General features: G+C 49.0%; 1 protein-coding gene across 1 annotated transcript in view; it reads left to right on the top strand.

Annotated features, from left to right (window-relative positions):
- The first annotated feature begins 12,899 nt into the window (after window positions 1-12,899).
- Window positions 12,900-23,446, top strand: part of LOC141176117 (uncharacterized) — a 34,195-nt gene continuing 23,648 nt past the window's right edge. Inside the window, exon 1 of the mRNA XM_073660111.1 lies at window positions 12,900-12,970. Coding sequence (XP_073516212.1) covers window positions 12,945-12,970 — 26 coding nt within the window. The 5' untranslated portion in view covers window positions 12,900-12,944. The remainder of the gene's footprint in view (window positions 12,971-23,446) is intronic.

Genomic DNA, 23,446 nt, shown 5'->3' with positions numbered 1-23,446 from the left:
GGCAAGCTGGTCCATAGACAGACTGACCGGAGTTGTAGGCAGACCGTCGGACCTCAGGCAAGCAGGCAGGTGGCTGAAGTGCGCTCCCAGGTGAGCGGGCAAGTTGGTCCTTAGACAGACTGACCGGAGTTGTAAGGCAGACCGTCGGACCTCAGGCAGGCAGGCAGGTAACAGGAAATCAGGCAGGATTAGGACAGCAAGCTGGCAGGAATCTGGCAGGTATCTGGCAGGTAACTGGCAACGGGACCTGAGGGCTGAAGCAGAGTAGAACGGTGCAACAACATTGCTCGGGCACCTCCATTTTGGAGGAGGTGCCTTATATATGGTAAAGTCCTCCGGCCATTGGCCGGGGACTCCTTAGGACGGCGCGTGCGGCCCCTTTAAGAGGGAGGGAGGGCGCGCGCGCGCGCCCTAAGCACAGTGGCCGGGAAGGAGCGCGCGCTGCCAGCAGAGCGGGAGAGGGACGCCGGGCACGGAGCAGAGCGGTGAGGGGAACAGCGTCCCTGCCTAGCAGAGGGCAGGGACGCCGGCGCTACAGTACCCCCCCTTTAGGCCCCCCCTTTTTTAGGCCAGATAGAAATTTAGCTAGGATGAGAGGGGCATGGATGTTCTCCCGGGGCTCCCACGTTCTCTCCTCAGGACCAAACCCCTTCCAATCTACCAGAAAAAAGGTCTTTCCTCTTACCCTTTTGGTGGCAAGAATGTGCTCTACCTCAAACTCGTCCTCAGCAGAAACCGGAGCAGGAGGCGTACCTGTAGACTTGGAAAAAGAGTTAAGCACCACGGGTTTGAGGAGAGATACATGGAAGGAGTTAGGGATCTGTAAGTTGGCTGGGAGTTTCAATTTATAGGCCACCGGGTTGATCTGACTGATGACCTCCAGAGGACCGATGAACCGAGGCCCTAACTTGTAAGAAGGTATCTTGAGTCGAACATATTTAGATGAGAGCCAGACTTTATCTCCAGGACGAAATTGTGGAGGATCCAGGCGTTTTTTGTCAGCGTGTCTTTTCATACGCTCGGATGACAGAAGGAGTGTGGATCGGGTACTCTCCCATATGGAGGAAAATTTGCTAACGAGAGATTCCGCAGCCGGGTTGTCCACAGAGGTGGAGACAGGAAAAGGAATCCGAGGATGCTGACCAAAGACTACAAAAAACGGGGATTTGGAGGAGGATTCGCTCTCGTGATTATTATAAGAGAACTCGGCCCATGGTAGGAGATCCACCCAGTCAGAATGGTGGGCATTAACGAAGTGCCGGAGGTAACTGGTCAGGTTCTGATTGATCCGCTCCACTTGACCATTGGACTGTGGGTGGTAAGCGGAAGAGAAGTCCAGGGTGACGTCTAGTAGTTTACAAGTGGCTCTCCAGAAACGTGAGGTGAACTGTACCCCACGATCCGACACGATGTGGAGGGGCAGGCCATGAAGACGGAAGATGTGGCGGATAAAGTCTTTAGCCAGCTCGGGTGCAGACGGAAGGCCTGGCAGGGGAATAAAGTGAGCCATCTTGGAAAAGCGGTCAGCGACCACCCAAATGACCGTACAACCGGCAGAGACGGGGAGATCAGTTATAAAGTCCATTGCTATATGCTGCCAGGGGGCAGCAGGTACAGGAAGCGGAAGGAGGCGTCCGGCTGGCAGATGTCTCGGGACTTTGTTGCGGGCGCAGGACACACAGGCAGAAACAAAGTCTATTATGTCCTTGTGCAGGGTAGGCCACCAGTAGTGCCGGGCAATAAGCTGGAGGGTCTTTTTCTGACCGGCGTGGCCAGCTAGTTTAGACGAATGGCCCCAGTGTAGGATCTTCTCCCGATCAGGTACTGAAACAAACGTCTTACCGGGAGGGAGACAATTTAGACTCACGGGAGCCACCTGCATTACTCTGGCGGGATCGATGATATGTTTAGGTTCTTCCTCGAGATCGGACACCAGAAAGGATCGGGACAAGGCGTCTGCTTTGACGTTTTTGTCAGCCGGGCGAAAATGAAGAACAAAATCAAAGCGAGCAAAAAACAAGGACCACCGGGCTTGGCGCGGGTTAAGTCTCTGGGCATGCTGGAGGTAAGCCAAGTTCTTGTGGTCAGTGTAAATTATTACCGGATGAAGAGCCCCCTCGAGTAGGTAACGCCACTCCTCCAACGCCAGCTTGATGGCCAATAACTCTCGGTCTCCTATGGAATAGTTGCGCTCAGAAGAGGAGAAGAGTTTGGAGAAGAAGCCACAAGTTACCATTCTCCCGGAAGATGATTTTTGAGTAAGTACCGCTCCGGCTCCAGAGGAGGAGGCGTCAACTTCCAGGAAGAACTGCTTGTTGCCGTCCGGGCGATGCAGCACCGGGGCGGAAGAGAAGGCCTGTTTTAGGGAAAGAAAGGCCTCCTCTGCTTCGGGCGGCCACTCTTTGGGATTAGTACCCTTACGGGTGAGCGCGGAAATTGGGGCAGTCCGGGAAGAGAAGTGCGGGATGAAGAGGCGGTAATAGTTGGCGAAGCCCAGGAACCGTTGAATAGCCTTCAACCCCTCTGGTCGGGGCCATTTCTCGATGGCAGACAGTTTCTCAGGATCCATTTGTAGGCCGGTCTGAGAGATAATGTAGCCCAGAAATGGAAGCGAGGTCTGCTCAAAGAGGCACTTCTCATATTTAGCGTAGAGATGGTTCTGCCTGAGCCTGAGCAGGACCTGACGAACATCCCTCTGGTGAGTCTGGAGATCCGGAGAGAAGACCAAGATGTCGTCCAGGTACACCACTACGCAGGAGTAGAGAAGGTCCCGGAAGATGTCATTGACCAACTCTTGAAAGATGGCAGGAGCGTTACAGAGGCCAAAGGGCATTACCAGATATTCATAGTGGCCATCCCGGGTGTTGAATGCCGTCTTCCATTCATCCCCCTGACGGATACGAACCAGGTTGTACGCCCCACGGAGGTCCAGTTTGGTGAAGATTCTAGCCCCCCTCAGACGATCAAATAACTCCGGAATGAGCGGAAGGGGGTACTTATTCTTCACCGTGATCTGGTTAAGGCCTCTATAGTCTATACAGGGACGGAGAGAGCCGTCCTTCTTTTTGACGAAAAAGAAGCCTGCTCCCGCCGGGGAGGTAGATTTCCGGATGAATCCCCTGGCCAGATTCTCCTCAATATATTCGGACATCGACCGGGTCTCAGCAGCGGATAATGGATAAATACGCCCACGGGGAGGAGAAGTACCAGGTAACAGGTCGATAGGGCAGTCGTATGGTCTATGAGGGGGTAGTGTCTCTGCCTCCTTTTTATTAAAGACATCAGCATAAGACCAATAAGGAATCGGAAGTCCAGGTAGATTAGCTGGGGTAGGAGAAGGACGGACGGGATGAACGGGAACCAGACAGGTCTTATGGCAGCCCTGTCCCCAGCGAAGGACTTCTCCGGTCTGCCAGTCAAGAACGGGTGCATGTTTCTGGAGGCAAGGTAGGCCTAGCAAGAGGGCGTGAGAGAGTCCAGGCAGAACATGGAAGGAGATACTTTCAGAATGCAGCATTCCCACCTGCAGAGTAATGGATTCGGTGATGAGTTGGATGGGGCGTGGTAAGAGCCCCCCATCCACGGCAGCAACAGACAAGGGTACAGCCAGAGGTTTGGTGGGGATGCGGTATTTCTCTACCAGGGACTGTGAAATAAGATTCCCGGCTGCTCCAGAGTCCAGTTGGGCTAGTTCGAAATAACGGTTCTCCCCGTAGACGATTGAAACTGACAACAGCAGGGATGGAGAGGATTTATTCTTGTCTAGGTGGACCTCTCTGAGCGAACCTAGACACAGGCGTTTCCCGACCTCTCCGGGCAGGCACGGATCCGGTGCTCCTTACTGCCACAGTAGAAGCAGGTCCCCTCGGCACGGCGTAAGTCCTGACGGGTCTTGACCATCTTGGTCTGGTCGACCTGCATAGGCTCAGGAGGGTGTACCTGGTTAGAGACAGAAGGAGTGACGGGTTTCTGAAAAGTAGGAGCTAGACGTGGTAACCTCCTCTCACGGGTGACCTCTCTGGCACGCTCCTGGAACCGTAGGTCAATCCGGGTGGCAAGAGTTATTAAGTCATCGAGAGTGGTAGGAATGTCCCGACCGGCAAGTTCATCTTTAATACGGCCGGACAGACCCTCCCAGAAGACGGAAACCAGAGCGTCGTTATCCCAGGCCAGCTCCGAGGCAAGGGTACGGAACCGTATGGCATATTGGCCCACGGTGAGACTTTCCTGACGGAGGCGTAGCAACGATGATGCGGATGAGGTCTTCCGTCCGGGTTCGTCGAAGACTTTCCGGAAGGCCGTGAGAAAAGCAGGCAAGTTGGACACCAGGGGGTCTCCTCTCTCCCATAGAGGATTTAGCCAGGCCAGGGCCTCCCCGGTGAGATGGGACATGATGAATGCAATTTTGGCTCGGTCGGAGTTAAACTGGTGGGACAATAGTTCAAAGTGCAGGGTGCACTGATTTATGAAGCCCCGAGCCTGGGCTGAGTCGCCTCCGAAGCGAGGAGGTGCAGAAAGCCGAGGTCCGGGGTAGGATATCATGGTGTTAGTGGACAGCGGAGCTGCCGGATTGCGAGACATGGCACTGGCGGAGGTTGTTGGTGGAACAGTCAGAGTGTCCAGGCGAGTATTGACATTCCGCAGGTGACCCAGGATGGACTCCTGTTGGGACCTTTGACGGGACAGTTCATGACACAGGTCCGAGAGCGAGGGAGCTTGGGTGCCACCGGGTTCCATGGCCCGAGCAAACTAACGGGTCTGGGAGGCGGAACCTCTGGGCTACTATACAAGGGAGCGGTCCTTGTAAGGGAGCGGGTGGCGACCAGGCAGGCAGTCACAGCAGGTGACCGGGACAGTCTCTGGGTGTACGGGCAGGAGGTCACGGCAAGTGATCAGGGCAGTCTCTGGAAGAACGGGCTGGAGGTCACGGCAAGTGACCGGGGCAGTCTCTAGGTAAAGGGTAGGTACGACCTGTGATGGCTGAACCTCCAGGTAGGCTAGCAAGGCAGATGGAGGATGTGTGCTCCCAGGTGAGCAAGCGAGAGTCTCTGGAATAGCAGGTGGTCACAACACGTGACGGCGGAGCCTCCAGGTAGGCAAGCAGGCAGGTAGCGGAGAAGCGCTCCCAGGTGAGCGGGCAAGAGTCTCTGGAATAGCTGGTGGTCCCAGCACGTGACAGCGGAACCCCCGGGCAGGCAAGCAGGCAGGTAGTGGAGAAGCGCTCCCAGGTGAGCGGGCAAGAGTCTGGAATAGCTGGTGGTCACAGCACGTGACAGCGGAGCCTCCGGGCAGGCAAGCAGGCAGGTAGCGGAGAAGCGCTCCCAGGTGAGCGGGCAAGCTGGTCCATAGACAGACTGACCGGAGTTGTAAGGCAGACCGTCGGACCTCAGGCAAGCAGGCAGGTGGCTGAAGTGCGCTCCCAGGTGAGCAGGCAAGTTGGTCCTTAGACAGACTGACCGGAGTTGTAAGGCAGACCGTCGGACCTCAGGCAGGCAGGCAGGTAACAGGAAATCAGGCAGGATTAGGACAGCAAGCTGGCAGGAATCTGGCAGGTATCTGGCAGGTAACTGGCAACGGGACCTGAGGGCTGAAGCAGAGTAGAACGGTGCAACAACATTGCTCGGGCACCTCCATTTTGGAGGAGGTGCCTTATATATGGTAAAGTCCTCCGGCCATTGGCCGGGGACTCCTTAGGACGGCGCGCGCGGCCCCTTTAAGAGGGAGGGAGGGCGCGCGCCCTAAGCACAGTGGCCGGGAAGGAGCGCGCGCTGCCAGCAAAGCGGGAGAGGGACGCCGGGCACGGAGCAGAGCGGTGAGGGGAACAGCGTCCCTGCCTAGCAGAGGGCAGGGACGCCGGCGCTACATAAGAATTACCATTGCGCCATCCTCTTGAATCTTCCTCACCACTGCTGGAACCATTACTAACGGGGGAAAGGCATAGGCCTTCCTGAACTTCCAATGAATCTGGAGGGCATCTACAGCATGGGGATTTTCTGCTGGGTTTAAGGAACAGAATCTGTCTACTTTCCTGTTTGCTCTTGAGCCGAATAGATCTTTGTCTAGTTGTCCCCATAACTGGACAATCTGTCGGAAGACCCCCGGGTTTAAGCTCCACTCCCCCTGTTTTAGGGTGTGGCGGCTGATAAAATGTGCCCTTGCATTTTCCACCCTGCTTATGTGAAGGGCACTGAGAGATGGGAGATATTGCTCTGCCAGATGTAGGATTCTGTCTGCCACAGCCATCAGAGAGCGTGACCTTGTTCCCCCCTGGTGATTTACATAGGCTACTGTTGTCCGGTTGTCAGACCTGACCTGGACATGGTGACCCTGAATGTGAGGAAGGAAGCCTATCAGGGATTTCTCCGCTGCTCAAAGTTCTTTTAAGTTTGAGGATGCCCCCATTTCGAGGTATGCCCAGTGACCCTGTACTGAGAGCTCTGCTAGATGACACCCCCCCATTCGGAGCCGCTCACATCGGTTGTAATCACCAGATCTACTGGTCTGGACCACTGTACACCTGAGGTCAGATTTTCCCTGTCTGTCCACCATGAAAGGGAATCTACAGCTTCTAGGGAGAGAGAGAACTTCCTTTCTAAATGCCCATTGAAGGACCTCTGCACTGACAGGACCTCCCACTAAAGAAGTCTCATATGCCCTTGAGCCCATCTGACTGCTGGGAGCCCAGGAGAGACATTGCTTCTCTTAGGGACATCACTGGAGACCGCATGGCTTTCAAGACTAAATTGATTACTTTGCGGACCTTGTATTCTGGGAGGAATCAGGCTTGGAGACGAGAATCCAGGATTAGACCTAGAAAGATATGAGTCCTTGAGGGGATTAATTTTGACTTTTGGGTATTTACCAACCATCCTAGCTGTTGCAACACCACCATGACTTCTAGAAGTTGACTGGAGCAATGGACTTCTGATTTCCCTATTACCAAAAAGTCGTCTAAATAGGTAACGATCACTACGTTTTTGATTTGTAGAAAGGCTGTTACTTCCGCTATTAATTTTGTGAATATTCTCGGGGCTATGGAGAGGCCGAAGGGTAGGGCAGTAAACTGAAAATGCCTCAGTTCTTTCTGAATGAACAGGGCTACTCTCAGATATTTCTGGTAGTTTGGATGAATTGGGACGTGATAATATGCGTCCTTCAAGTCTATTACTGTCATAAAGCAGTCATGGTGCAAGAGCTTCACTGCCGAGCTCACTGACTCCATCTTGAAAGTCTGGTTCTCTATCAACTGGTTTAGACTCCTGAGGTTGATGATGGTCCTTAAGGACCCATTGTTTTTTTTTTTATCATGAACAGAGGGGAATAGAATCCCTTCTTCCTTTGTGGTATCGGAACTTCGAGAAGGACCCGTTTCGTTTCCCTACTAGCCCCAATATTTCTGACTCCAGAGCTATCTGTTCTTCCTGGACCTTCCTCTTGGGGGTAATCATAAAGGTCCGGCGAGGAATCTGGCTGAACAGTATCTTCAGGCCACCACTCAGAATATTCAGAATCCAGGGGCTTGATGTAATGGCTTCCCAAGCTGGAATAAAGTGGGAAAGCTTCCCCCCTACCTCCAGCCTGGCGTCATTGGGAAGATTTTTTTGTATTGGAGGACGGTCCTCCAAACATATAGCCTGACTCTTTCTTGGACCCCCATCTTCTCCTGTCTCCTGGAGGGTGACCCTGATTTAAATTTTCTCCTCCGAAAACTAAACCTTTTTGAGTCCCCTGAAAATCCTGGGAACCCTTTGTTATTATCCCTCGGTTTTTCTAAAAGGTCATCCAGCTTCTGGCCAAACAGGAGTCTGCCGTCACACGGGAGGGAACATAATTTATGTTTGGATTGTAGGTCACCTGGACAACTCTTGAGCCACAAGGCCCGTCTGGCAGTATTAGATAGATTTGCTGATCTAGCCGAGAGTCTGAGTCCGCTGAAGAGTCTGCCAGGAAGACTGATGCTGCCTGCATTAGGTGCAGATTTGAAAGGATTCCATCCCTAGGGATCTTTTTATCCCTAAGTTGGTCTTCCAATTGTTGGAGCCACACCATGAGAGACCTTGCCAGCTACCTCAGGCTTCAGGCCTCCTGCTGCAGCTTCCCAAGTGTGACGTAGAAAGGAGTCAGCCTTTTTATCAAGGGCTTACTTTAGGACGCCTGAATCCTCCAAGGGTAGGGAAGATTTTTTTGGATGACCAGGCTACAGCCCCATCAACTTTGGGGATTTTATCCCAAGGCTCAGAGTCCTTCTCCTCAAAGGGGTACCTTCTTTTAGAGAAGGAGGGGAAGGCCCCTTATCTCTCTGGTTTCTTCCACTCTCTGTCAATAAGGCCCTGAATTTTACTGTTTACCGGAAAGGAGCGTCTCTTTTTTTCTCCAAGGCCCGCAAACATAATGTCTTCCAGGGATTTGGATGCTTTCTCCTCCCCCAGACCCATGGTTGATCTGACTGATTTGGCCAGTTTGTCCGTACCCTCGATGGGGAAGCAGGGTCTACTGTTATCGATGAGGAAGAGGATGATGAAATCACTCAGCCATAGATCCTCGGACTGGGATGAATCAGAATTGGAGGAGACATCTTTATGGGATCTTTTCTTCCCTCCAAACAACCCCTTCAGGGACCCTTGAACCTCTGCGTGGACTATGGATTTCAGATTGGATGCGAAATCCAGAGAATTTTCTGCTATGGTTTTATTAATGCAGTTCGGGCATAGCTGTTTTTGCAAATCTATGGGAAGGAAAGTTTGGCATAGGGCACAAATCCTGTGCTTTTGCTTGGCGCTACTCTTCTTAGGATCCTACAGAAGGACTCACATATGAGACTTCCCATTACTAAAAGGGTGACATTCACGAAGATCACTCACCCCTGAAGTCACAAACGGGTACCGGATTCGGAGGCTGTAGTGGAACACGCGATGATTCCTTTCTGGATGGTCCAGAGGTGTTTGATACCTTGCTCCTGCGGCTGCCACTGCGATTGCTCGAGCGGCTGTCTGTGTGAGAGGCGTCCGTCTACCTCTTCCTGTTATGCACACGCCTGGACTGACTGGCGTGTGCGTGATTAGTGATCCCACTGTACCATGAACCGGGGAGTGCCTGGAGGTGCGTAACTAAGTATCAACCCGATCTGACCAAGGTCGCACGTCGGCTCAGTCGACTCCGTGCACCAGGGTGGAACCGAGCAGAGGGACCAGGTGCTACTCCAGGTCAGACCCCGGACACGGCTGTTGACCCACACCGGGGAATGCAGGAACAGGCAGGTTAGGCTGGCATACAGACAGGTGGGTATTGGCAGGCACGACTGGTATGCAGACAGGTGGGCACTGATAAGCACGGCTGGTATGCAGATGGGGGGGTACTGGCAAGCACGGCTGGAGTGCAGACAGGGAAGTACTGGCAGGCACGGCTGGCGTGCAGACAGGGAGGTACTAGCAGGTTGGAGCGCAGGCTGGATAGGGTCCAGTACAGACTGGGATACAGGAACAGAACCGCAGATGCGGTAGACTAGCAGAGTAAAGCGAAATCGCCAGAGCGGAGGACAAGGCTGAGCAGAGCGAAACCGCTGGTGCGGTGAGCAAGTAAAGCAGAGCGAAACCGCAGGTGCGGTGGACAAGGTAGAGCAGATCGAAACTGCCGGAGCGGTGGACTAGGCAGAGCAGGAAGGAACCGCCAGAGCGGTGGACAAGGCAGAGCAGAGCGAAACCGATGCTGCGGTGAGCAAGCGGAGCAGAGCGAAACCGCAGGTGCGGTGGACAAGGCAGAGCAGAGCGAAACCGCCGGAGCGGTGGACAAGGCAGAGCAAAGAGGAACCGCCGGAGCGGTGGACAAGGCAGAGCAGAGCGAAACCGCTGGTGCGGTGAGCAAGCGGAGCAGAGCGAAACCGCAGGTGCGGTGAGCAAGGCTGAGCAGAGCGAAACCGCCCGAGCGGTGGACAAGGCAGAGTAGAGAGGAACCGCCGGAGCGGTGGACAAGGCAGAGCAGAGAGGAACCGCCGGAGCGGTGAGCAAGCAGGGCAGAGCGAAACCGCCAGAGCGGTAAACAAGGTAGAGCGGAGCAAAACCGCCGGAGCGGTGGACAAGGCAGGGCAGAGCGAAACCGCCGGAGCGGTGGGCAAGGCAGAGCAGAGAGAAACTGCCAGAGCGGTGGACAAGGCAGAGCAGAACGAAACCGCAGGAGTGGTGGGCAAGACAGAGCAGAGAGCAGAGAGAAACCGCCAGAGCGGTGGACAAGGCAGAGATGACAGGGCTCTGTTCACATGGAACAGACTGGAAGGGACAAGCAGAACCATATACGCACAAGGTACTTACAATGAAGTAGCGAGTGGACTACAAACAGAAGTACAGAGACAACGAGTTGGAGTTAGGTGCAGGTTCAGACACTGCAGGAACAGGGAAGGTACGGACATAGAGACAAACAGGTAACAGGCTAGGAGACAGTTCAGACAGGAACTGACACTGCAACGAGATACAGGAACGAGCCTGGGTATACTTAAAAAACCTGGAGAATGTCTCTGCATTAGGTAATCCTCTGACAATGTTAAGAGGGATCCCATGTACTCTTACTTTATGCGAATTAAAAAACCTGGAGAATGTCTCTGCATTAGGTAATCCTCTGACAAAGGAACAAAATGAGCCCGTTTAATGAATCAGTCAATGACCACCCAAAGACAGTCTTCCCACCAGGCAGAGGCAAATCCGTGATGAAATCCATGGACAGATGAGTTCACTGTCTTTCTGGAATTGCAATGGAGCCAATACTCCACCTGGACTGTTATGACAAACTTTAGCATGTGCGCAAACTACACAAGCAGATACAAAATCTTTAATATAATTATTCATAGATGGCCAGCAAAAAAGCCTAATAATAGCTTTCTGCTTAGCTGTGAACCGCGGATGACCACTCATGATTAAATCATGAAACTCTTGCAACAGACGCAATCTTAGGTACACAACTACAAATAATTTGGACCTAGGCGTGGCGAAAGGAGCAAACGATTGGACTTTACGGATCTCAGCTTCAACCTCCAACGATATCACAGAAACCACAATGCCCTCAGGGAGAATGGAGGTTTTGGAGAAGAAACAGAACTAAAACTGCTTGGACCTCGGCCTGAAAGTGATAGAGAAATTGAATCTAGAGAAAAATAAGGACCCTCTGGCCTGTCTAGGAGTTAGCCATTTAGCTGATTCAATAAACGCTAAATTCTTCTGGTCAGTGACCACAGTGATTTGATGAACTTCTCCCTCCAGAAAATGTCTTAAAACCTTAAAGGCTAATTTAACAACGAGTAACTCACAATTCCCAACAGCATAATTTCTTTCAGCAGATGAAAATTTTCTTAATAAAAAAACACATGGCCACAAATTGGTCAGAGTCTCGGAACATAAAACGGCCCCTACCCCGACCTCCGAAACATCCACCTCCACAATGAATGGTTCTTGGAGATGGGGTTGGATTAGAACAGGAGCAGACAAACACTCCTTCAATTTATCAAAAGCCCCAATAGCATCCGGTGGCCAAACCTTGAGATCTGCCACCTTACGTGTGACGTCAGTAATCTGAGAAAAAAAAACTAAAGAATTTCCTATAATAGTTGGAGAATCCTACAAAATGTTGCAACACTTTCAGGTCACTAGGTTGGACCCAATCTATTATGGCTTTCACCTTCCCAGGATCCATCGTAAACCCATCAGCCGATAAAATGACCCGGGAATGAAACTTTCTGAACAGAAAAAAAAACATTTCTCAATTTCAGCAAAGAAAGAAAGAATTCTCCCTCAATCTTTCTAAAACAACACGGACATGTTCCTGGTGAGAATCCAAATTAGGAGAGAAAATTCTCTATCATCAAGATAAATCACAAGAAATCTCCCAAAGTAATCAGAGAAATATCATTCAGAGAGTTGTGAAATTCTGTTGGTGCATTGGAGAATCCAAATGGCAGAACGAGATTATCGAATAAAGCCTCTGCTCCGTACAGATCGTACACACATAGCTCCGCTCCTTACACGTCGTACACACATGGCTCCACTCCGCATGCCTCGTACACACGTGGCTCCGCTCTGTACACCTTGTACACACGCGGCTCCGCTCCGTACACCTCGTACACGCGCGGCTCCGCTTCGTACACATCGTACACGCGCGGCTCCGCTTCGTACACGTCGTACACGCGCGGCTCAGCTCCGTACACGTCGTACACGCGCTGCTCAGCTCCGTACACGTCGTACACGCGCGGCTCAGCTCCGTACACGTCGTACACGCGCGGCTCCGCTCCCTACGCCTCGTACAAGCACGGCTCCGCTCCATACGCCTCGTACACGCACGGCTCCGCTCCGTACGCCTCGTACACGCGCGGCTCCGCTCCGTACGCCTCGTACACATGCGGCTCCGCTCCGTACACCTCGTACACATGCGGCTCCGCTCCGTACACCTCGTACACACGTGGCTCCGCTCCGTACACCTCGTACACACACGGCTCTGCTCCGTACACCTCGTACACGCACGGCTCCGCTCCGTACACACACGGCTCCGCTCCGTACACCTCGTACACACGCTGCTCCGCTCCGTACACCTCGTACACACACGGCTCTGCTCCGTACACCTCGTACACACGCGGCTCTGCTCCGTACACCTCGTACACGCACGGCTCCGCTCCGTACACACACGGCTCCGCTCCGTACACCTCGTACACACGCGGCTCCGCTCCATACACCTCGTACACGCGCGGCTCCGCTACGTACGCCTCGTACACACGCGGCTCTGCTCCGTACGCCTCGTACACTTGGGAACGCTCCGCACGCTCATCCAGCACAAACTTCAGCTCATCCAGCACCATGACAACCAGCACAGCAGAGTCCTGCATCCACTGAGGCCCCTGATCATGTGACCCCTGACTCCTCCCCTCCTGTGACCTCATCACAGCTCCTGTGCGCACAGAGCAGCCATATATGTGGTGGCGGCTCTGCAGGTGGAGGTATGTGGAGACCCCATTACTGGGCGCAGGGGGCATTAACCCCTTCAGCACGGAGACTCTTTTGGGGTCTTGTGTTGCCCCTTTATAAGAATCATAAGGTTTTTGTTCTGTTTCCTGTAATAGATACATACGACCCAACTATGGAGACAGGAAGGGAGGAAACAGATTGTTCTCATAGTACAGGACCCCTTTACTGGCCCCACAGTGTAATGCCCCCATTATACCCCTTATACAGGATGTGTAATGCCCCCATTATACCCCTTATACAGGATGTATGATGCCCCCCACACAGTGTAATGCCCCCATTACGCCCCTTATGCAGTGTGTAATGCCCCCATTATGCCCCTTATGCAGTATGTATGATGCCCCCACACATTGTAATGCCCCCATTATGCCCCTTATGCAGGATGTGTGATGCCCCCACAGTGTAATGCCCCATTATGCCCCTTATGCAGTATGTATGATGCCCCCACACATTGTAATGCCCCCATTATGCCCCATATACAGTGTGTATGATGCCCCCACACAGTGTAATGCCCCCATTATGCCCCTTATGCAGTATGTATGATGCCCCCACACAGTGTAATGCCCCCATTATGCCCCTTATGCAGTATGTATGATGCCCCCACACAGTGTAATGCCCCATTATGCCCCTTATGAAGGATGTATGATGCCCCCACACAGTGTAATGCCCCTTATGCAGTATGTATGATGCCCCCACACAGTGTAATGCCCCCATTATGCCCCTTATGCAGTGTGTATGATGCCCCCACAGTGTAATACCCCCATTATGCCCCTTATGCAGTATGTATGATGCCCCCACACAGTGTAATGCCCCCATTATTCCTCTTATTCAGTATGTATGATGCCCCCACACAGTGTAATGCCCCCATTATGCCCCTTATGCAGGATGTATGATGCCCCCACACAGTGTAATGCCCCCATTATGCCCCTTATTCAGGATGTATGATGCCCCCATTATGCCCCTTATGCAGTATGTATGATGCCCCCACACAGTGTAATGCCCCCATTATGCCCCTTATGCAGTATGTATGATGCCCCCACACAGTGTAATGCCCCCATTATGCCCCTTATGCAGTATGTATGATGACCGCACACAGTGTAATGCCCCCATTTTGCCCCTTATGCAGTATGTATGATGACCCCACACAGTGTAATTCCCCCATTATGCCCCTTATGCAGTATGTATGATGACCCCACACAGTGTAATGCCCCCATTATGCCCCTTATGCAGTATGTATGATGACCCCACACAGTGTAATGCCCCCATTATGCTACTTAAGCAGGATGTATGATGCCCCCACACAGTGTAATGCCCCCATTATGCCCCTTATGCAGGATGTATGATGCCCCCACACAGTGTAATGCCCCCATTATTCCCCTTATGCAGTATGTATGATGCCCCCACACAGTTTAATGCCCCCATTATGCCCCTTATGCATGATGTATGATGCCCCCACACAGTGTAATGCCCCCATTATGCCCCTTATGCAGTCTGTATGATGACCCCACACAATGTAATGCCCCCATTATGCCCCTTATGCAGTATGTATCATGCCCCCACACAGTGTAATGCCCCCATTACGCCCCTTATGCAGTATGTATGATGCCCCCCACACAGTGTAATGCCCCCATTATGCCCCTTTTGCAGTATGTATGATGCCCCCACACAGTGTAATGCCCCCTTTATGCCCCTTATGCAGTATGTATGATGCTCCCACACAGTGTAATGCCCCCATTATGCACCTTATGCAGTATGTATTATGCCCCCACAGTGTAATGCCCCCATTATACCCCTTTTTTGGCAGTATAGGTACCGTCCCAATTTAGGGTCACCTTGCCGCTGGTGGGACGGCTTGTATACTTTTTTTGATCAAAAATAGTTCACTAAGTACCCTATATTTATTATGCAACTTTGCTTTACATTTATATATAATGATGGTAGGGTATGAGATATAATTTTGTCTTTTGCAGGTTTTGCTTCTTTTTGCTAGTGTGAACATGCTCCTAATTCTTGCATGTCTACCATCTTAGACCTCAGTTCACATTGCTTGGTTTTTTATCTTGTTTGCATTCTGTGCAATTTAAGGGTGTGGCATTCCCTTTTGTTGAGCTGACTGGTATATATGTAGCTTACCACGGGCCTGGGTGGTCTGGAGTTGGGACCCGGTCCTATTTGTCTACCCTTTTATATGCATTGCTTCAACTTTGATATACAGTAAGGTTTTTAATATAGGCAGTATAGGTACCGTCCCAATTTAGGGTCACCTTGCCGCTGGTGGGACGGCTTGTATACTTTTTTTGATCAAAAATAGTTCACTAAGTACCCTATATTTATTATGCAACTTTGCTTTACATTTATATATAATGATGGTAGGGTATGAGATATATTTTTGTCTTTTGTCTTTTGCAGGTTTTGCTTCTTTTTGCTAGTGTGAACATGCTCCTAATTCTTGCATGTCTACCATCTTAGACCTCAGTTCACATTGCTTGGTTTTTTATCTTGTCTGCATTCTGTGCAATTTAAGGGTGTGGCATTCCCTTTTGTTGAGCTGACTGGTATATATGTAGCTTACCACGGGCCTGGGTGGTCTGGAGTTGGGACCCGGTCCTATTTGTCTACCCTTTTATATGCATTGCTTCAACTTTGATATACAGTAAGGTTTTTAATATAGGCAGTATAGGTACCGTCCCAATTTAGGGTCACCTTGCCGCTGGTGGGACGGCTTGTATACTTTTTTTGATCAAAAATAGTTCACTAAGTACCCTATATTTATTATGCAACTTTGCTTTACATTTATATATAATGATGGTAGGGTATGAGATATATTTTTGTCTTTTGTCTTTTGCAGGTTTTGCTTCTTTTTGCTAGTGTGAACATGCTCCTAATTCTTGCATGTCTACCATCTTAGACCTCAGTTCACATTGCTTGGTTTTTTATCTTGTTTGCATTCTGTGCAATTTAAGGGTGTGGCATTCCCTTTTGTTGAGCTGACTGGTATATATGTAGCTTACCACGGGCCTGGGTGGTCTGGAGTTGGGACCCGGTCCTATTTGTCTACCCTTTTATATGCATTGCTTCAACTTTGATATACAGTAAGGTTTTTAATATAGGCAGTATAGGTACCGTCCCAATTTAGGGTCACCTTGCCGCTGGTGGGACGGCTTGTATACTTTTTTTGATCAAAAATAGTTCACTAAGTACCCTATATTTATTATGCAACTTTGCTTTACATTTATATATAATGATGGTAGGGTATGAGATATATTTTTGTCTTTTGTCTTTTGCAGGTTTTACCTTATGCAGTATGTATTATGCCCCCACAGTGTAATGCCCCCATTATACCCCTTTTTTGGCCCCACGTAGTGTAATGTTCCCATAGTACCGCCATCCCCCCACACAGTATAATCAGAGTTATAGCTAAGGTCTGATGGGGACCCGTTGCGAGATTTCGACCACCCCCCATCCTGATATATACAGTGGGTATGGAAATTATTCAGACCCCTTTACATTTTTCACTCTGTTTCATTGCAGCCTTTTGGTAAATTGTAAAAAGTTATTTTTTTTTCTCATTAATGTACACTCTGCACCCCATCTTGACTGAAAAAAAAATGTAGAAATTTTTGCAAATTTATTAAAAAAGAAAAACTTAAATATCACATGGTCATAAGTATTCAGACCCTTTGCTCAGACACTCATATTTAAGTCACATGCTGTCCATTTCCTTGTGACCCTCCTTGAGATGGTTCTACTCCTTCATTGGAGTCCAGCTGTGTTTAATTACACTGATAGGACTTGATTTGGAAAGGCACACACCTGTCTATATAAGACCTCACAGCTCACAGTGCATGTCAGACCAAATGAGAATCATGAACTCAGAGACAGAATTGTGGCAAGGCACAGATCTGGCCAAGGTTACGAAAGAATTTCTGCATTACTCAAGGTTCCTAAGAGCACAGTTGCCTCCATAATCCTTAAATGGAAGAAGTTTTGGACCACCAGAAGTCTTCCTAGACCTGGCCGTCCTGCCAAACTGAGCAATCGTGGGAGAAGAGCCTTGGTGAGAGAGGTAAAGAAGAACCCCAAGATCACTGTGGCTGATCTCCAGAGATGCAGTAGGGAGATGGGAGAAAGTTCCATAAAGCCAACTATCACTTATGCCCTCCACCAGTCGGGCCTTTATGGCAAAGTGGCCCCACCGAAGCCTCTCCTCAGTGCAAGACATATGAAAGCCTGCATAGAGTTTGCTCAAAAACACATGAAGGACTCCCAGACTATGAGAAATAAGATTCTCTGGTCTGATGAGATGAACATAGAACTTTTTGGTGATAATTCTAAGTGGTATGTGTGGAGAAAACCAGGCACTGCTCATCTCCTGCCCAATACAATCCCAACAGTGAAACATGGTGGTGGCAGCATCATGCTATGGGGGTGTTTTTCAGCTGCAGCGACAGGACGACTGATTGCAATTGAAGGAAACATGAATGCGGCCAAGTACAGAGATATCCTGGATGAAAACCTCTTCAGACTTGGCCGAAGGTTCACCTTCCAACAAAACAATGACCCTAAGCACACAACTAAAATAACAAAGGAGTGGCTTCAGAGTAACTCTGTGACCATTCTTGACTGGCCCAGCCAGAGCCCTGACCTAAACCCAATTGAGCATCTCTGGAGAGACCTGAAAATGGCTGTCCACCAACGTTCACCATCCAACCTGATGGAACTGGAGAGAATCTGCAAGGAAGAATGGCAGAGGATCCCCAAATCCAGGTGTGAAAAACTTGTTACATCATTCCCAAGAAGACTCATGGCTGTACTAGCTGAAAAGAGTGCTTCTACTCAATACTGAGCAAAGGGTCTGAATACTTATGACCATGTGATTTTTCAGTTTTTCTTTTTTCAGAAATTTGGAAAAATTTCTACATTTCTTGTTTTTTTTTTCAGTCAAGATGGGGTGCAGAGTGTACTTTAATGGGAAAAAAATATGAACTTTTTAGAATTTACCAAATGGCTGCAATGAAACAAAGAGTGAAAAATTTAAAGGGGTCTGAATACTCTCCGTACCCACTGTATATGTATGTCCCTTATCCTAGGCCCCATCCTGGTATATGTCCCCTGTGCTGCCTCTGTTCTTTAGTGTATAGAAAAAATAAACTATTACACTCACCAGGGGCGAACATAGAAGTGATGGGGCCCCATAACAGAAGTACAGTGCATTGTGAAAGTATTTGGCCCCCTTGAACTTTTCTACTTTTTGCCACATTTCTGGCTTCAAACCTAAAGATATAAAATTCTAATTTTTTGGGGGGAAGAATCAACAAGAAGTGGATCTCTGAATGATCCAGTGTTGTCCTAAATGACTGGTAATTATAAGTAGAATCCACCTGTGTGTAATCAAGTCTCCGTATAAATGCACCTGCTCTGTGATAGTCTCAGGGTTCTGTTTCAAGTGCAGAGAGCATCATGAAGACCAAGGAACACACAAGGCAGGTCCGAGATACTGTTGTGGCGAAGTTTAAAGCCGGATTTGGATACAAAAAGATTTCCCAAGTTTTAAACATCTCAAGGAGCACTGTGCAAGCGATCATATTGAAATGGAAGGAGTATCCGACCACTGCAAATCTACCAAGACCTGGCCGTCCCTCTAAACTTTCATCTCGAACAAGAAGACTGAACAGAGATGCAGCCAAAAGTCCCATGATGACTCTGGATGAACTGCAGAGATCTACAGCTGAGGTGGGGGAGTCTGTCCATAGGACAACAATCAGTGGTACACTGCACAAATCTGGCCTTTATGGAAGAGTGGCAAGAAGAAAGCCATTTCTCAAAGGTATCTGACGCGCCCCCTGGGCAGTGGGGTACTCGGTAGCCGGGCCGGTCGTTGCTAGGGGAGATGTCACAGTGACGGTGACCCGCTCCATGACCCAGGGCTGTCAATAAAAGGGGATTTTATAGTTTTTATATTTAATGTTCGTGAATACGAGCAAAAAGTGGTAAAGTGTAATATAAAAATTAACTTTTATTTATCTATTTAAAAATAGTAGTGAATAAATAGAATTAGTATAAAACTCTTATAAGAAAGAAGCGATAGCAAGTCTTGCAAACGGTACTTAGCCGCCTATAAAAAAGTAAATCTGTGGAACTGGTAACACTCCTAGTATGGTTCCTTCTGACACAGGAAACTAACGGACCACAGGTGTGTAACACTATAGACCATAACCTCAATTCCAACTAAGTTGTTCTGGTCCAAACTAAAGAGAAGACTGTCATACAATAAATGTTTCTTTAAATATACAACAAAGCATATTGAACAGACAGGTATACATCAAGAATCTCCTACACCCATGACTTTAATTCAGAAATGGGTGAGGAAAAGAGGAAGATAGACCAATTGTAATGTAGAGTCTAGATGTGACATAAAATACCTGGTGAATAATTAATATATAGAACAATCTCACCGTTAGAATGTCAGTATCATCGCTGTTGACTCATATCTATGCAATTCTAAGGAGAACCCTTTGGAAGTGGCATTATCCAGTAGAGTGCAGGACTCATTTCCTCTAGAAGGACTCAGACCAACAGGGTGAGTGGTGCCCTCCCGACGCGTTTCCTCATGTTACTGATTCATCAGGGGAGAGAGCAGTAGTACTAATGGGTCTATCGGCCCGAAATGGAGATGGCACGGCTGCTAAGTAGTGCCCGCGCTTCTTTTAAATATGCCGGTATTACTGCGCTACATCGGTAACGTCACTTCCGGTTTCCGGCCCCTCAACTTCCGGTATTTGGAGCGCATGAGCCGGCAAATGACATGCAAACGTCGTTTCCGATGACGCGAGCCTCCGACTGGGCGGACGCTTGCTGTGTTGTGATGGTAACCTGATGTACATCAACCAGACACGACTGCGGAATATCAGGTAAATATACTATTTGCCCGGGTCCATCAGGTCACCATTAGGATAATTCGGCTTACGGGATGATTTAAAATGGAAACATCATGCAGCGCCCTAGGTAGAGTGGGAAAAAAACGGTTTGTCACGGGGTTCAAGGATCAGGGAGGGGTACAGAGGAAATGATTAATCAGTTCCCGAGGCACAATACTCTCACACGTAGATCAGTTGGAACATGTAGGTGAAGACTTTATACATAGTCATAAAACCGTCTGACAAAGGCGGAAATGTTGTCATTATTCGGGCTGATAGACCCATTAGTACTACTGCTCTCTCCCCTGATGAATCAGTAACATGAGGAAACGCGTCGGGAGAGCACCCCTCACCCTGTTGGTCTGAGTCCTTCCAGAGGAAATGAGTCCTGCACTCTACTGGATATTGCCACTTCCAAAGGGTTCTCCTTAGAATTGCATAGATATGAGTCAACAGCGATGATACTGACATTCTAACGGTGAGATTGTTCTATATATTAATTATTCACCAGGTATTTTATGTCACATCTAGACTCTACATTACAATTGGTCTATCTTCCTCTTTTCCTCACCCATTTCTGAATTAAAGTCATGGGTGTAGGAGATTCTTGATGTATACCTGTCTGTTCAATATGCTTTGTTGTATATTTAAAGAAACATTTATTGTATGACAGTCTTCTCTTTAGTTTGGACCAGAACAACTTATTTGGAATTGAGGTGGTTGTCTATAGTGTTACACACCTGTGGTCCGTTAGGTTCCTGTGTCAGAAGGAACTATACTAGGAGTGTTACCAGTTCCACAGATTTACTTTTTTATAGGCGGCTAAGTACCGTTTGCAAGACTTGCTATCGCTTCTTTCTTATATGAGTTTTATACTAATTCTATTTATTCACTACTATTTTTAAATAGATAAATAAAAGTTAATTTTTATATTACACTTTGCCACTTTTTGCTCGTCGTTCTATTGAATACTTGTGGTTTATATCCCTTTGCTGATATTTTAATGTTCGTGACGCCACCTGTGGTATGCGACTGTATGGAGCAGGTCCTCTGGAGCTGTTGGTAATGCAGCAGAGTTTGTTCAGCTCTCCACAGGTAGAGCTAAGCTCCAGGGCCTTGCTGTGGTGACTATAGATGAGGTAGATGTTGTTGTGCAGTGTGGTGCAGGGGATGATGGCGCAGCAATAATTCACAGAGACAGTGGGGTGCAGTCTTCAAGGTTTACTCACGCTTATCACGTTGCTCCTGGTTACAACTGCAGATTATAACCACCCAAGTCGTCCTGCATTCACCATGGGAGAGGTTCAGCAATCCCTTAGGTAATTCAAGAGCACTTAACGGGACCCCTTTCTGTGTGCCTTTCTCAGTCATCTTCCTGGGCTGGCTCTCACCCTCCTGCCCTGCGCCTCGCAAACAGTGTGCCAAGCCGGTAACCTCAGATCTTAGCGGGCAACCTGGAGTTCCATGTATCCTGTGTGGCTACCTTTTTGGCGATTAATTGTGGCTGTGGCAACTGCACCCTGAAAATGTATGTAGAAGCCTCCGGTTTCTAGCTGAATATGGCAATTCCGACTAGTTAGGGGCCGGTCTCCTCTGCGGCTTGATCCCTCCACGTCCTGGTAGATTCGGGCGTACGGGTGGCCTCCAGCACTTCCTGTACCCCTAGGATCCCCTCTTTCCTTCTTGGAGCCTTCTTTCCTGCTCCTCTCCTCTCCTCTCCTCTCTGTTCAGTCAGTCTCCACTCCTGGGCCTCTCTCACTCAGGCACGCTCCTCCTGAGCAGAGCTCCTGCGGAGCTCCTGCTCCCACTACTTCTCCTCTCACTGTCTTCTCTGACTCAACCCCTTCTAGATGGTTCCATCCCTTTTTATACTACTCCTGAAGTGCTCCCCTGATCTTCTTCCTCCACCCACACCCACTACATTGTTCTGCCCTCCAGTTAGGGACCAGGGACTGTGCTCTCCTTTAGGAGCAATCTCGCCCTGCCCTCTGAAGTGGAGTGTAATGCATGCTAGTGTGTGGGTTCCGGGCAGTACTCCATCGTTACCTGAGAGTGAGATACTACACCTCTCGGTGAGATGCAGTACCTCTGTGGCGACTGAACCCGCAGGGGTGCCACATATCCATAAAAAGTCTCGTTTGAAGTTTGCCACCTGCCACCTGGGAGAATCACCAAACATGTGGAATAAGGTGCTCTGGTCAGCTGAAACCAAAATCAAACTTTTTGGCCACAATGCAAAACGATATGTTTGGCGTAAAAGCAACACAGCTCATCACCCTCAAAACACCATCCCCACTGTCAAACATGGTGGTGGCAGCATCATGGTTTGGGCCTGCTTTTCTTCAGCAGGGACAGGGAAGATGGTTAAAATTGATGGGAAGATGGACGGAGCCAAAAACAGGACCATTTTGGATGAAAACCTGTTGGAGACCTGAGACTGGGACAGAGATTTATCTTCCAAATAGACAATGATCCCAAACATAAAGCGAAACCTACAATGGATTTGTTCAAAAATATACGTATCCAGGTGTTAGAATGGCCAAGTCAAAGTCCAGACCTGAATCCAATCAAGAATCTGTGGAAAGAGCTGAAAACTGCTGTTCACAAACGCTCTCCATCCAACCTCAATGAGCTCGAGCTGTTTTGCAAAGAAGAATAGGCAAGAATTTCAGCCTCTCGATGTGCAAAACTGATAGAGACATACCCCAAGCAACTTCCAGCTGTAATCACAGCAAAAGGTGGCGCTACTAAGTATTAACTCAAGGGGGCCGAATAATATTGCACGCCCCACTTTTCAGTTTTTATTTTTTTTTAAAAGTTTAAAATATCCAATAAATTTCATTCCACTTCACGATTGTGTCCCACTTGTTGTTGATTCTTCCCCCCCAAAAATAGAATTTTATATCTTTGAAGCCAGAAATGTGGCAAAAGGTAGAAAAGTTCAAGGGGGCCAAATACTTTCACAATGCACGATATAATGCACTCCCCATAATCCTCCATACAGTATAATGCACAGCCCATAGTCATCCATGTGGTATATTGCACAGCCCATAGTCCATATATGTAGTATAATGCACAGCCCGTTGTCCGTACATGTCGCATAATACACACCCCATGGTCCTTGCATGTAGTATAATGCACAGCCCATAGTCCGTACATGTAATATAATGCACAGCCCATAGTCCATACATGTAGCATAATACACAGCCCATGGTCCTTGCATGTAGTATAATGCACAGCCCATAGTCCGTACATGTAGTATAATGCACAGCCCATAGTCCGTACATGTAGTATAATGCACAGCCCATAGTCCGTACATGTAGTATAATGCACAGCCCATAGTCCGTACATGTAGTATAATGCACAGCCCATAGTCCGTACATGTAGCATAATGCACAACCCATAGTCATCCATGTAGTATAATGCACAACCCATAGTCCATACATGTAGTATAATGCACTGCCCATAGTCATCCATGTAGTATATGCACAGCCCATAGTCCATACATGTAGTATAATGCACAGCCCATACATG

Source organism: Phyllobates terribilis, unplaced genomic scaffold (assembly GCF_046119375.1).
Source record: "Phyllobates terribilis strain yellow unplaced genomic scaffold, ASM4611937v1 Scaffold_17__1_contigs__length_24005725, whole genome shotgun sequence".
In the NCBI taxonomy this organism is placed as follows: domain Eukaryota; kingdom Metazoa; phylum Chordata; class Amphibia; order Anura; family Dendrobatidae; genus Phyllobates; species Phyllobates terribilis.
This window is presented reverse-complemented; position numbering and strand designations above follow the sequence as displayed.